Below are 14626 nucleotides of genomic sequence, written 5' to 3'. Positions count from 1 at the left end.
AAAACTAACATTAAGATCAGTGTTTACCTTCTGGGGGATTTTTTTTCTTGTGCTTTTAGCGAGCTCTGGTTTTTTAAAACAGAGGAGGAAATTCTGTGTACTCCAAATCACTTACCATCTATAGAGAAATAAATACACATTGCCATGTGGTTTATACAGGATCACTTTAAACAGCATTATTTGTGCCTCCTGTTGTGCTTTTGGTAGGAGCTGTGTTTGTAGATACTAAATTTATCTGCTTTGTGTTCGGGAAACCTTTGCAATTCAGAGGTACCAGGGCACAGACCTTCAGGATCACGAGGTCTCTTCACCTCAAAACACAGAAAATGTGACATTTGACCTTCACCATCTTCCCTCCTGTTCTTTCTGTAAGTCAAAGCTGAGGTTTCAATTCTGAGTTTGAGCTTTTGGGGTTTGTTTGGACTGGCTGTTTTGAGCTGTTCCAGCTGACCATCACCTGAGCAGTGCTCCTAACCCTTCATAACCTGCAGCATCAGCTGAATCCGCTCTTGCTCTCTAAAATATCCCAACGACCTGGCTTTGTTTGGTGAGGTTTGTGATTGCTGAGGAAATAATCAAGAGGTGTGAGAAGGAACCAGGCACAAACAGTCCCACAGTTTTCCAAAGTCTGGCTTCTTGGCCATCCCTCCGATCTGAGCTGGGTGTGTCGCTGCAGGAGGTGCAGAGATGCCAAAGGAAGAAGAGGGTGAATGCACTATTGGGCTTCCAATCCCAAAGTGAAAGAAAACTAATTTAAAAACACATTATCAGAAAACAAAGGGAGCCTGCATCAATTTACCCTGCATCAATTTACAGAAGCGGTCACCAGGATGCAACATTATTACAGGATTTTGCTCTTCTCTGGTTACACTAACAATTATATTGTTTTTTTTTTAAAAATACCGGTTTTCTATGCCCTTAACATCAGGAGCTGCAAAGTGACAAGGGCAGTAGTTGTGTCTTGCAGGGAGCCAAGCTCTAACAGCACCTACCACGACTGGCTTACAGAAATATTAAAATTAGGCAGTAAGTTGGATGTTTGGCAAAGACAAAACACCAAATTCGAGGGATATTTCAAACCAACAAAGATCACAACAATTGTTTTCATATTCCTGGGCACCCTGGATTTATTAGGCAGATCCCAGCACCACCACGGCGAGAGCTGAACTCACATTCCCAGGAAGTTAAACAAACAAATATGGGTCGAAAAAAAAACCCCAACCCCAAAAACTGAAAAAGGAGTTTTGAATTTCTATTACTATGATATCTAAAAAAACACAGTAAAAGTGTATGTACTTTTGCTCTGCATCAGAATTTCTTAACATTCCACTGGTGACACATCAACACTTGTGCCAAAAGGAATTCCCTCTTTGATGTGAGCATAATTAACAGGTGGTGTATTGGGAAGAAAACAAGGCACATCATGTACATTGTTCACACCTCAAGGAGTTGCTGTGGGCGACCCACAGTGAGAAATAAAAGTACAGAACACAGAAAGACAGAATATTTCAAGTTTTAATCCAACAAATGAACAGGGTCTTGACACAGTAAAATGCCATTATATTGCTAATGCTGTAGAATTGTACATTAAAAACAATTATTGTCTATAGATGTAAAAATAGCAAGTTTTATGATACAGTAAAACACGGTAGAGAAACCATTTAAAATTAAGTAGAAACCTCTTAAACAATTGAGGCATTAATCTAAGTGTTTCTCCAAAGGTATTAAATAAACCACAGTTAATACTGACTCTAAACATCCTCCCACCTTCCCCCCATCCCAATTAAACTGATTAGAAAAATAGTAGTCTCAGTTATTACTACATTTTGCATTCCTTCAGAACCATTTAGATTCCCCATTTTCTTCAGGTACAGCAGAACAACTCTTCCCAAAACAGCACTACCCCAAAGTAATTTATTTCCCAAGGTTATAGAGTTTTGGAAGTAAGTATTTCAGATTAATTTTGAAGGCTTAGAAGAGGCCCAGGAAGTCTGCAGGGAGGGGACAGTTAAATTTCGAAGGCAAATTATTTACACAACCATTAGTGTACTGTAAGTACAGCATAAAACTTGCAACACGGCCAATGGATGCTTTTAACAAAAGCCCCAAATGAAAGAATGGGGAAAAAAAACCCAAACCAAAACAAAACAACAAACCCAGATTACAAAATAAATAACCTAAAGTTCCTCATGGTAGAAACGTTCATCATGAAGCTGCCTACCATAATCTGTTGCTTCGCTGTTGAGAAACAAATCCTGGTTCTTCAGGACTTCTGCTTCAGAGAGTTTTTTATCCCCATTCAGATCCATCTCTTCAATGAGGTGAAGAGCCTGGAAAAGAAGTGGAGAAAGTTAAAACGATTCTGGTTTTTGCCTGTTTGTGTATTACAAAAGGAGGGGAAGCTCAGCAGCAAAACAAAGAACCCGCTGCAGGATGTTTGAGTTGCAGCTCGTTCACCAGGGGTAGATAGTTCAGAGCTAACGGGCTCTGATGGGCTCTAACAGCTCTGCTGCACCCATTATTTCTGAGGAACAGGAGTCCTGGAATTCCACGGGCTTTGTTTTCGCTTGCTGAACATCTACAAACACGGCAATTTAGAGAATCCTTCTGTTCCCACTTTTTTCTGATTGGTTTGGCTCCAGTGTAAGGGAGCCAAAAATATCGGGCACAAACGTCAGCAGAGCAGATTTGAAAAGAGCTCTGGATGGCAGAAGCTGAAGGATTAATATGACAAACATCTCCGTAAACACATGTCAATTCCTGAAAATGAAATATATTTTTTTTTCTATTTTTATGTTATTTAGCTGCCAGGTTTCTCAAGTCATTTTGAAATGCCAAAAAGAAAGGGTGATATTCAGCTTTCAAACAGCAGTTTGGGACTGAAGTCAATGCTACCTTTTCTTTAGGGCAGGTGACTTTGCCAAGCCTTTATGTTAAGCAAAATAAAAACCCAGCAGGTTAGAGAAACAAGTATGACAAATTCTTGCAGGACTGAGCTATCACTACAGCACAGCCTTGCTGGAAGCTAAAATTTGAATTGACAGCTCAGAACAGCTAAAAAACCCAAACCAAGCAAACCAAAACAGGTATGAAGAGACTCAGCACCGCAGAGAATTCACGTCACAACAGGGCTATTTCTAACAATCAACCCCCCCTTAAGGGTCAGATGTTAAAAACAGGCCGTGCAGAGGCTCACAGAGCCCAATTTACAAAAATACTGCTCGAGAAACAGAAGAGCTTCCAGCAAGGCCAGACACACGAGCAGCCCACGCTGCTGCTGCTGCTGCTGCCACGGGGCTTGTTCTGTCACCAAGAGCTCAGACAGGCAGAGCTGGGAGCTCAGAAAGGAGACCAAGCAGCTCCTCTCTTTCCCAGGAACCACGGAACCTCGGGAAGACCTGTTGTTCCTGCCATTCTGAACACCAAAATCCCCCAGTGTAAAGGAAAGACGTGGAAAATTTAGATAGAAAGTTAGTAGTGGAAAGGCAGAAATCCTCTCTTCTGCAGCCAGGGAACTGTAAACTGCTGCAAAAAAATAAAGACAGCTAAAATGAGAATCCACTTAAAAGCTATCATGGTGTTCTACTACTGATTAAACCATTTTAATTATCATCATCAAAGTTTGCTTTACACAATCTCGAATCACAGAGTACTTCCATTTTCTTGTACTAAAGTTTTCAGTTCTACAAATTACGGTGATTCATCCAGTTAGAAGAATCACAATCAGTTTCTTTTTTTATAAAATTATGGAGCTTCTTTTGGTAGTGCATCTCATTAGATTTACCTACAATAACTAAAGAATTACTTCTTAAAATGCTGTACCCTTGAGTCAAAGCAGATAAGCTGTTTAAACATGTAGAAAAGCACTTTGTTAATTCACAAACACTCACACAATTAGTAGGAACTTCACATTTGCCTAATGCAGGTAAAGGACCTGCACTCCTTGTCAAAGTGAAAAGAGGTTAAAAATGTATGCAAAGATCTCCTGACATTCATTTTCAGTCACCAAGACATGATAAATGTGAATGCTTCCACCATTTTGTGGTGACACTTTCACAGTTCTCCTGCAGTGGTGAAAACCTAAAGAGCAGCCAAACCACCCACCTCCTCCTGTGCAATGCCCTGATTGTTGGGTACTATCCAGGACAGCAGCTCTTGAGGGTTGAGTTTTCCATCATGATCCTTGTCGTAGTCATTCACAAAACGATCCTTCTCAACAAGTATCCACTCGGGATCTTCCCTTGCAGCTGGTAAGACACAGGTGTCAAGTTTAAAGCCACTCTGCACCTTAAGGCAGATGTTTACACCATTTCTCCTGAGCAAATTCACCTAATCTCGTAAAACATAGCATAAAAGTGATGTCACCAAGCAAAAACAAACCTTAATGGGGAGAAGAGAGTGGGGAAAGCAATTTCATTTACTGCTGGTGTTTATTTACTTGCACACTTGGTTGGTGGCTTACCCTGTGCACTGGCACTGCACAGCCTACCCAGCAATCCCAAACTTGCCTCTGGCTCTTCAAGAAATTTAGAAGCAATTCATCCATCTGAGAAATATTGCAGACAAGCAATTAAGACTTCCTAAACCTTTAGAGTGAAGTCTCTCCCTCCTTCCTAACATTTAGCTCTGCAAGTAGATTATCCCTTCGTGTCACAATTCACCATACACTGTTGCCCCAAACCCACAAGATAATTATGAAATCAGAGTCCCCACATAGTCCAATCAGTCATTTGAAAGTGTGCTGGAGGAACACCACCTGCAGAAGAGATGGCCTTTTGGGGGAAAGCTGAAGTAGCTTGTACTGATTCTGAACCCTTGCAAACAATTTGTAATGCAAAGCTGTTATCTCCTCTATTACTGCAACAATTTCACTGCTTTCCAACAACTCTGTATAGACTGGAAAAGCTTGCTTTCAAGTCAGAGCAGGAAAAAGATGAAGAACTCTGTAGTTGCATCAGAGATCTGCTGTTTTTACTGGCTCTGGCAAGCAAAATATGGTCATAGAGGTGAAATTCCAGGTGGCTGATTGAAGAAAAACAGACTGTTCCCCTGTGTCTCCATATCCTCATGTGGTTTAAACAGTTTTTCTCAGCTCTGATACCATTCAAAATTAGCACTCCTTGGGGCCAAGCAGACTTTCCACAGAGCTGAAGTAAAGGCTTTTTGGAATTGTTTGTCATAACTTGTTGCAAATCAAATATAGGGTGTAAAAATATGTTGAGTAACACCAGAAAAGTGCCTTTTCTTTTGTTAAAGAAAGAATAGGTCAAGTTTAAGAAAGGGCAAGAGTGGGGAAAAAAACCCTTAACAAACCAAAAATATCAGGCAAATATCAGGCTCCTGATGTCTGGCACAGAACCAACTCCTTCCACTCTTGTACCACACGTGGCTCACCCTTGCAAAGCCAGGCTGAGAGCCAAGAGCAGGGAAAAGTTTAACCTTCCATCCCTGCTGGCTGGGTTTGCAGAGGTGCTCAGTGAGTGATCCTGCACCTCATTTCAGCTGCATCCCTGGGGATTCAGTCTTTAGGAAAACAAGAACCCAACCTGCAGGGAAACAGTGGAATGGGCTACACACAAAGTACTGCCAGATACACAGGGGGCAGAGTGAAATAATGAGCTCAGTTCCAGGGAACAGAATTACACAAAGACAGTAAAACGTTACTCTGAAAATAAAGGTGCACCCCATTCAAAAGCTTTTGTTAGTTCCCTCTTTCAAAACCCCTCCCTTTTTTCCTTACTTGGGTCTCTTCTGTAATCACCAAGGAATTCGTCCAGGCTTACAAATCCATCACCATCTTTATCATGTTCTTCTAAAGCCTCCTGAATGACAAAGTCCTTTTGTGTACATACAAAGAGCAATATTAGCAACTCATAATCAACAGAATCATATTTGAGCAATAAGGAATTCTTTAAAGGAAAGACTCCCTCATTTCAAATCTCCTTTTCTGTTTTACGCAGACCGGTGCAGTAATTGCTTCCTGGGTAATAAAACAGATCTGTTCTTAAGAGTTTAGAATGCCAGGTTCTATGAAAACCTAATCTGAAAGGTGTCCATAGAGCTGGAATCCTTCAACACAATTCAAAACTACAGAAGCAGCTGAGAAACATGAATATGCACAAAGCTCTATCACCTCATTTTCACTTTTCTTTTTTCATGTGATGGATTCACTAATTTGCATTTTTGCAACTTAACTGAATTGTTATGAACTGGTTTGTCTTTTGTCCCGTGTTCCCCAGCGAAGCCAGCGAGCCTGTCCTGTATTTCTGCCTCCCCTTGTTTGTCCAGAACTCTGTGCTGTGTACACACAAACAAAGGCTGCTTGCAGATCCCCCCTCCTGGAAGCTGGCTCTGGCACCAGAGAGCTAAAAATCTCACTGATGTATTTCCCGAAGTCCAGGATAGGCAGGATCTCACCGTCATGTACTCCACCTCCTCGGGGTGCTCAAAAGCCACGTACTCATCCACGCTGAGGGCGGGGACGTCATCTCTGTTGGCTTGCTCAAAACGCTTTTTCTCCTTTAAATGAAGCTTAGAAAATAGAGTTAGTTAGAGCCCTTAATGAAAAGCAAAAACAACATCAGAGTAGTGGGCTGTGAGCTCATTAGAATATTAATTGTTTCATGTTACTTGCTCGTGTTATGTTGTACTTTCACTAAGTAGAGCTAATTGGGAGCAATGAGAACACCACTTCTAATTCAGGTTTCATTCCAAGAATGGCATAAAACCCTGTTGTTTTTCTTTAATTTAAGGAGACATTTAAAACATACTCTTAGCCAAGGCTTCAGAAACACAAAAGGCACATAATGAAAAGACCAAGAATTCTTATTTCCATATGTGCATCCTCTTCTGAAAGCCCCCAGTTCCCAAACTAACCGAGGGGAGTACAATGCTTAATAATTAATGGCAGCCACTGCAAATTCCAAAATTTACATTTTAAGAGCATTTAACCTTCTGGATCTATATCTTACTTATATCAAGGGCTGTCTGTAGTTCATAGGTCTTGAAATATCCCATGTGTAAAATGTCTTTTCTGAAGCCATTTTAAAGGCTGAAGGATTTGCCAGATTCCGTTACTACAAGACTACTGTTCACGACACCTGAGAATTTCAAAGGAAAGTCACTTCTCTAACCTGTTTTAAGTACATATATTAGCATGCCTTTAAAAAAGAAATAATATCCACAATGAGCAGGCAAGTTTTTATTCCTGAACATTTGCACTTCCTATTTCTGTATTCCAAATTTGAAACAAAATCCTATTTTTTTCTTGTTTCATTGTAAACAGTCTCTTCAGACAAAATACAGGCCCACACCATTAAAAACTGATCTCTGCTCAAAGTGCACCTGACATGAACTACAAACACCTTGGAATCCCGTCATTAAGTGTGTTGTGCCATCAGTGTGACTCTGATCTGGGTACAGGAGCAGCCAGAAAATCATAGATCTTAAATGCTTTAAAAATAACCCCCTGAAATTGCACTTCTCATTTATATCCTATCTGCTGACACTTCTCTCAAAATTAGGACAACCTGCATAACACATGTAACAAAGGAAGGATAAGATCTTAAATATTCTTCAAAACAGTTAAATGTCCTCTTAGAGAAAAGCTGACCTTAGCTGAGGGTTTAACTAGGAAGGCAGTTCAGAAGGACTGGCTACAGAAAACCAAGACTGCAACATAAACTTGCCCTACAGAGGGACAGTCTGGTTTTCCAGGGTTTTTTTGGGAAGTGATGAACAAGGCCGCCACCTTCTGGTAAACTCCTGTAGTTACTCGGTGTCAATTCTAAATCGGCACAGTGTCTCACTCTTCCATTTTGATCAGAGCAGGCCCACTAATTTCCAAATGTAAGGAGAATGCTGAAGATGACTGACCCATGACACTTGTACAGGGCTGCTTATTTTACAGTCCACGCTGAAAAAGCCAGCAGGGACAACCCAGCAGGCAGACAAGTTACACCAGAACTAAAGCAACAGTTCTAACTCAGCTTATGTATCTATAGCTCTGTGATGGCAATATCTCAAACATGGGATCAGCATTTGGACTGGCAGTTCCATTGAAAATCTTGTTTTATTTAAAAGCTATGGAATTACTCAGTTAAATTAAGCTTTACAGTTTGTTTCCTCAGTGTGTAAAATTCTCTCTCCGTGATTTTAGTTTCACTTCTGTCAACATCCTATATTATCTACCACTGCTTTACTAACAGCATAAAAAGTAATCCTAACAGAAAAAAAAAACCACCTCAGGTCAGAATATTCTAAACACTCACTTATTCTCTTCTTGGGAATCATTTACATGTACTTTTAAATGTGTAACTTGAAAGCTTTGCTATGGTGCTGAACCTTTCCTCCCCTGCCTCTCTTGCCTCTCTTCTTTCCCTTTTATGCATCTGCTTTTGTAGATGAGACTAACTCATAACTTCTGTGTTTAGACATCCATTTGTAGCTACAGGAGTTTCATTTTTATGGCTAAAACTGAATTGCTGTTGCTTTCTCTGGGGGTCTCTGAGGGACAGGCAATGTTGCTGCAGGCAATGCTGATACCCCACACTAAATACTTGAGCAGCAAGTGAAAACTTGGTTAGAAGAGTGCAGTGAAGGGGTTAAAGCCTCTCCTCCTCCAGCAGCAGAGGTCCTGGCCCCTGCTGAAGGCAGACACTGTCAGGCTGCAGACCCAAGCCAGGGGATTGGAGCCTTGTTTGAAGGCGATGGCAGAGACCGGGCTCTGTCACAAGCATTGCTGACAGACTTGTGCTCCACTCAGCCAGCAAAATACACTCAGGGGGCACCATTTCACTGTGTCTTTGTTTTGTTGGTAGCAGCTTCAACACTGCATTACTTTCCTTTAATTAGTCCCCCATCTCGGATAGCAGAAAGTGTTAAAACATGTGCCAGCTGCTCCGCTCGCTCTACCCATCTTGTTCCATCACCATAAACAAACATTGCCAGCAGCTCCAGAAACTGATGCTGAAACGTTTTACCTGTCGAAATGATTCTTCTTCTTGGTCCTCCAGGACGGTGTTCTCATCAAAATCAATCACACGATCGTACATCTGCAAATTATACTCCTTCCAAGACACCAATCCGTCACCATCCTTGTCGTAGTCACGGAAGTGTTGCTTTGCTTCTTGGGTAACGTAGTGCTTAAAAGATTGCTGTATCCAGGAGCTCAGCTCCTCTGGGGAAAGCATCAAAAATATAATCAAATAAACCAAAGCAGGGTAATCTGCACCACGAAAACTGTAAAGATCTATTATCTATCCAGATCTGTTCCATCTGGAGTACACTCTGCAGTTGGGATGTAAGTGTGTAGGCAAGGGGTTAGTTAAAGCAAACCAATCTGTCTCCTCCATGCCAAGGCTTTTTCCACGTTAACTGAATGAGGAAACAGCAGCAGACTTGGGGTTCTTTATTGTGATGATTATGTGGCCACGTCTGGAGCAAATCAACACTATGGCATCCTTTTTTTTTCCCCTTTTCTTTATGAAAATGATGCTGAATATGGTTTAGACAGACAGCTCTAAATGTAATCGGGTGCCCCAAAATAACATTGCTCTCATCAGTTTGGGGTTTCTTTTGAAAAATCCACAAACTGAAATAAAACTCAGTTTACTGCCATTGCCTTCATTACCCAAAATAAAATATTAACAGCTATTTTCCCTTTACCTGGGGCTGAAATCAAGCTTTACTTAGTTTGGAATGCTTGTTTTTATAGAAATGTGGCTAAAAGAAATAAAACTTAATATACCAATGAATTGACACAAACACATTAAAGTTACTTCATCTAATAAAGATTGGGAGAACATATTCTCTTAGTATCTCTCAGTTATTTTCAGGTGCCCGGAAGGGAAAGACATCTTACTCTGAATTGCAAAAATGATGTATCTAAATCAACTCTGAAGATTCACGATGACTAATAAAAAAAATCCTATAAAAATTACTACTTTGATGCAGAAAAATCTTACAGCATTTTTTAAATACTGAAGTATCTTACTTGCCCTGTCATTCTTGGCAGAAGCATCAATACAACTTCACTAGATTTAAATCTCTTTGAAAAGCAGCAAGGGATTTTTTAAAATGCATTTTGAATACTGCACTTGTATCAGCAGAGCAAGCAGGTTCATAACAGATTCTGTGAGTTGACTGAACATGCAGAGCTGTGTGGGCACCAAGGGTTTGTGTGCACAAACCAGCACTGCCTCACAAGGAACTGCAACATCATTTCTCAAAGATGGGCAACATGTAATTTATGGTTTATTTCCCAGCATTTAAGGCATCAGGCACGGCCATCTGAACACGTAATGTCCAGTGCCATTAATCAGAAATACTTATTGCTCCAACATTAGAGAAGTAGTATTAATATATCCCATCTTCTCTCGCTGTCAGCCTCCAAAGGGAGGCACCACTAATGTGGAAAAAGTTCTTGAGAAAAATTTTGCAGTGCTGAGGAACAACTGAGCTGAAAAAAAATCAGTACCATAAGTTTCTTAGCGTTAAAACACATTCCACTGTGAGTTTTCCTTTGGGATGTGAGAGGAATTCAAGTCTTCATTAGACTGAGAACCAGATGCAATATAGGGCATAAGGCTGGAGTATGGGTGGAATTCCTACACTTTAAATAGACTTTTCCCCTTCAGCCTTGAGGTTGTGAGCTGCCTGTTCTACATCACAGGGATCAGCCATCCTGCCGAAGCTACACTGTCTCAGCTCTACACAGTCCATGAGACACACACTGAAATAAGATTGCAGGTCATTAAAGTCAGCATATAAAGTGAAAGACATTCAAGAGAGAGGTTGATCTTGTCTTTAAAACCATTATTTTGTCCTCTCACCTGGAAAGCTTCCTGCATGTTTAGCGTAATTTTAATGAAATATTACTGCTCTGGTGTTCGAACAAGGATTCTGCTTGCTTTGTGTGTGCACATGAGAGACTTGGTTTGTGGTCAAAATCACAGCAAACCAACAAAAATTAGCTTTACAATTAAGAGTGTCATGATGATGTACTGAAAGGAAGGGCCTGAGTTTACCATGGACTTCATGAGTTTGACTGATAAAAACCAGTCTGGGAAGAGCCCTTTGTTACTGTGTTGTGATGAATTATGATCTCTCAGTGTCACTTTGTGTCACCAGGTACATCTATGTGGTATGATGGCTGCAGTACTTTCTTTGCACCTTTAACTTGCTCTGAGTGGCACAAACAGGGTTACAAACACAGAAATCCACTTGATTTCAAGCAGCTTCAGACGTGCAAAGAGCAGCTAGGAGTGCAAAGGTGGCACCTGCAACTTGGTACTGCTCTTACCCACAGTAACTCTTGCTGGCCCCAGCTCTTCCATCACAGAATCACAGCATGGGGCAGGTTGGAAGGGACCACAGTGGCTCATCTGGTCCAACCCACCTGCTCAAGCAGGGTCACCCCAGAGCACATGGCACAGGATTGCATCCAGACGCTTCTGGAGTATCTCCAGTGGGGGAGACTCCACACCCTCTCTGGGCAACCTCTTCCAGTGCTCGGTCACTGCACAGGAAAGAAATTCCTCCTCATGTACAACTGGAACTTTCTGGGCATCAGTTTCTGCCCGTTCCTCTCGCCCTAAGGGTTGGCACCCCGAGCAGAGCCTGATCCATCTCGACACTCCCCCTTTAGGTATTGATTTATACACATTAGCGAGGCCCCCTCTCCGCCGTGTGTTCTCGACTCAAACCTTAGGGACTGAGACAGGCTCTGTACGAGCCTGCCGGTGTTTCTAAGGCGCTGTGCAGGGGGCCGTGCTGTCCCCAGCACAGCACGGGGGTTGTCCCCAGCACAGCACGGGGGTTCTCCCCAGCACAGCACGGGGGCCGCGGGCCGTGCCGGGGTTGCAGCGCGCCCTCCCCCCCGGCCCCGTCGTTACCCTCGCTGAGCAGCCCGTCCGCGTCCGCGTCGATCCTCCTCACGATGCTCCTCAGCCGCCGCTGCTGCTCCTCGGGGCTGAGCCGCGCGTACTCCTCCGCCTCCTCCTGCGGCACCACAACAACGCGCCGGGTCAGCGGCCCTGCCGGCCCTGCCCGGCCCGGCCCGAGCAGCGCCCGCCCCGCCGGAGCCCGCCCGCCCCCGGCCCACCTGCCCTCCGAGCAGCGCCTCCCGGTCGTACTCGGCGCGGTGCTGCTCGTTCGCCGCGCCCGGGGCCCCCGCCAGGGCCAGGGCCAGGCCCAGCGCCAGCAGCAGCGGCCGCATCGCGCCGCCCGCCCAGAGCGACCCGCGGCAGGGGCGGGGAGAGGGCCGGGGGCGGGCGGGGGGCGCGGCGGAGGGTCGGGCCCGCGGCGGAGGGTCGGGCCCGCGGCGGAGGGTCGGGCCCGCGGCGGAGGGTCGGGCCCGCGCCGTGGGCTGGGCGGGTCGGCAGCGAGAGGGTTGGCGGTCCTCTCTCTCCTGCCTTACCGGCGGAACGCGCCAAATACCGGCCGTGTAACACCGCCAGTTTTCCAACTTCTGACCATCTCAGAAGCCTGGCAGACGGAAATCGCTCTTCGCAGTGATCACTGCACGGAGCCTGCCAGAGCTCGAGAAGCTTTTGGACAGCTCTTCATGCACATGGTGTGACGCTTGGGGTGTCCTGTGCAGGCCCTGGAGTTGGGAGTCGATGATCCTGATGGGTCCCTTCCAACTCAGCATATTCCACGATTCTGTGATTCCCAGAAGTTCAGGCAAACATTAACAAACCCTGCGAGAGGGAAGATGATCAGGAAACAAGCCCTGCAAAAGTTTTATACGATAAAGGAAGGAACACTTTGTCATGCTTGAGGGCCCAACTCGCAAATAACACTTCTAAGGGAAAGAGAAAAGGAAGCAAGTCTTCATAGGAGGTGGATCAATACAAATTTTAATAACTGTTCAAGACAGATAATAGAAAGCTGTAAAATAAATTTAACCTCATTGACCACTCAGACAAACTGAAAATACATCGGGTAAATGAGGGGCCTCCCCGGGAATATCATTCCTAACAGCTGTCACGTGAAATTGGAATTGCTCTGATCCCGACCCCACTGAGGTCAAATTAATGATTCTTACTGGGCTGAGATTTATGTAGGACCATCGTTAGATTTGTTATTTCTCCTTTCAACACTACTGCATTTTCAAACCACCTCTTTCAACCAGAAAAAAGTGAGATTAACCCACCTGGGTTTCCATGAACACAGTAGTTTAAGCAGAGCCCACACTGGGTGGTCCCTTCTGTGGTGACAGCACTGTACTGCTCCCTGGTTCACCTCCAATTCTATTAACTGTGAAGAGCTACGACAGTTCATTTTGAAGATCCCAGAGTAAAATATTGCAATAAATCAGTAAACGTGTTATTGCAATTTCCTGCCTGTATAAGAAATGTCTTTCCATTAAAAAATCTAATAGTGAGTTAAGTCTAATACCCTTTATTGGTTTAAATGTCAAATTTCCAACCAGTATTTCTATAAATCACATATACAAAATGTGAATTAAGTCCTACTACTTGTGGCATGTGTAGCCAAAGCAAATCCTATAAGGAATCAAAACAGAAATAAGATTTGATTCATTTCTGAAGTAGCACTGAAGATGCTTTGTCTTCTTTTTCTAATGCAGCACTAACACCCCAAAAAACCTCTTTGCTGCATATCTCAAGGGTTGACAAGTGTATCAGATTGTACATTTCAGTGCCTAAACAACTGTAACAGCCTTCAAATAACAAACTCAACATAGATGTGCAAGAGCAAGTTTATGATTATGAAAGTAATTTCTTCTACGTTAGGGAAAAAAACCAGAATCCCAGCAAGAGGGAAAACACAGGAAATCATATTCTTCTCTGTGTCAAAATACAATCCAGACACTTACCAGCACACAATTAAACCAGTCATATAATAAATTCAAGATCACTCTGGTATGGATGCAGGGGGGAAAAAAAGAGGCTCTTTTGTTGAAGCCATTATTTTATCCACGTGCATAACAAATGCATCACTATCTTAAGTAAAAAGGGAGTATCAGTGAAGCTATTTTTAAAGCAGAATATAAGTCATGCTATATAAAAACTTTTGAATGGGATGAACTTTCTGACTTTTCTGGAAAATCCCCCCTCCCCTCACGCCAAATTGCACGCAGTCTGTGACAAATCTGTTTGGAACCATTCTTTTGGTAACAAAAGAATTCATTTTAGAAGGTCACTTCTTCTCTATGAGGTCCTGTTAGACCATCAGCATGAGAACAGTCGTGCAGCAGCACAAACACCAGTTTCTGAACAGTTATTTCTAGCAAGTGAAGTTATCCATTTGGTGTTTTCTGTGAGTTTTTGACATTTCTACGTTTCAGTTTTATAAATCGCTGCCCAACTTGAATAACCCTTAATTTTCCTTAATGCATGTCATTTATACACTATTAGAATAAATGTTTTCACGGGAGTTTTATTTAGATGGGCTTCCATCTTTGACACATTTTCCTAAATATGTTTTTTTATCCCATGTAAAAATTTTAATCTGCAATACGAGACAGTTGAGTCCTAAGACCTGCATGCAAAAATTACCCTTCCATTATAAAAGTTGTTAATTTTGGCATGTGGATTCGAGTAAGGCAAATAACTGAGCAACAATTCACTTACAATCACGTTCAAATATCCATATTTGGATT

General features: G+C 42.8%; 1 protein-coding gene across 2 annotated transcripts; it reads right to left on the bottom strand.

Moving 5' to 3' along the window:
* Nucleotides 1-1497: 1497 nt before the first annotated feature.
* Nucleotides 1498-12235, bottom strand: RCN2 (reticulocalbin 2). 2 transcript variants are annotated; one of them, XM_027897988.1, is made up of 7 exons: nt 12104-12235; nt 11895-12000; nt 8982-9178; nt 6418-6519; nt 5741-5837; nt 4105-4247; nt 1498-2330 (listed from the first exon to the last, which is right to left on the bottom strand). In XM_027897988.1, the coding sequence occupies exons 1-7, from the start codon at nt 12215-12217 to the stop codon at nt 2178-2180; spliced, it is 912 nt and encodes a 303-aa protein (XP_027753789.1). In that variant the 5' UTR covers nt 12218-12235; the 3' UTR covers nt 1498-2177. The 2 variants fall into 2 exon arrangements, with proteins under 2 accessions (XP_027753789.1, XP_027753788.1); XM_027897987.1 differs by having other exon boundaries at nt 6418-6531; nt 12104-12225.
* Nucleotides 12236-14626: the final 2391 nt, after the last annotated feature.

This window comes from Empidonax traillii, unplaced genomic scaffold, assembly GCF_003031625.1.
Source record: "Empidonax traillii isolate 1590-97213 ecotype Southwest subspecies unplaced genomic scaffold, ASM303162v1 scaffold571:size529327, whole genome shotgun sequence".
NCBI lineage: Eukaryota > Metazoa > Chordata > Aves > Passeriformes > Tyrannidae > Empidonax > Empidonax traillii.
The sequence above is the reverse complement of the archived record's forward strand: the minus strand, read 5'-3'. Positions and strand labels throughout refer to the sequence as shown.

Bases quoted from the DNA above. Each gene is read 5' to 3' on its own strand.
- RCN2 (XM_027897987.1), bottom strand. From the start codon at position 12,217: ATGCGGCCGCTGCTGCTGGCGCTGGGCCTGGCCCTGGCCCTGGCGGGG. The intron at 9,179-11,894 runs GTAACGACGGGG...TGCTTTCCCCAG, and splicing joins GGACGGGCTGCTCAGCGAGG to AGGAGCTGAGCTCCTGGATA. The intron at 4,248-5,740 runs GTAAGGAAAAAA...GTGTCTTACCAG, and splicing joins TGATTACAGAAGAGACCCAA to CTGCAAGGGAAGATCCCGAG.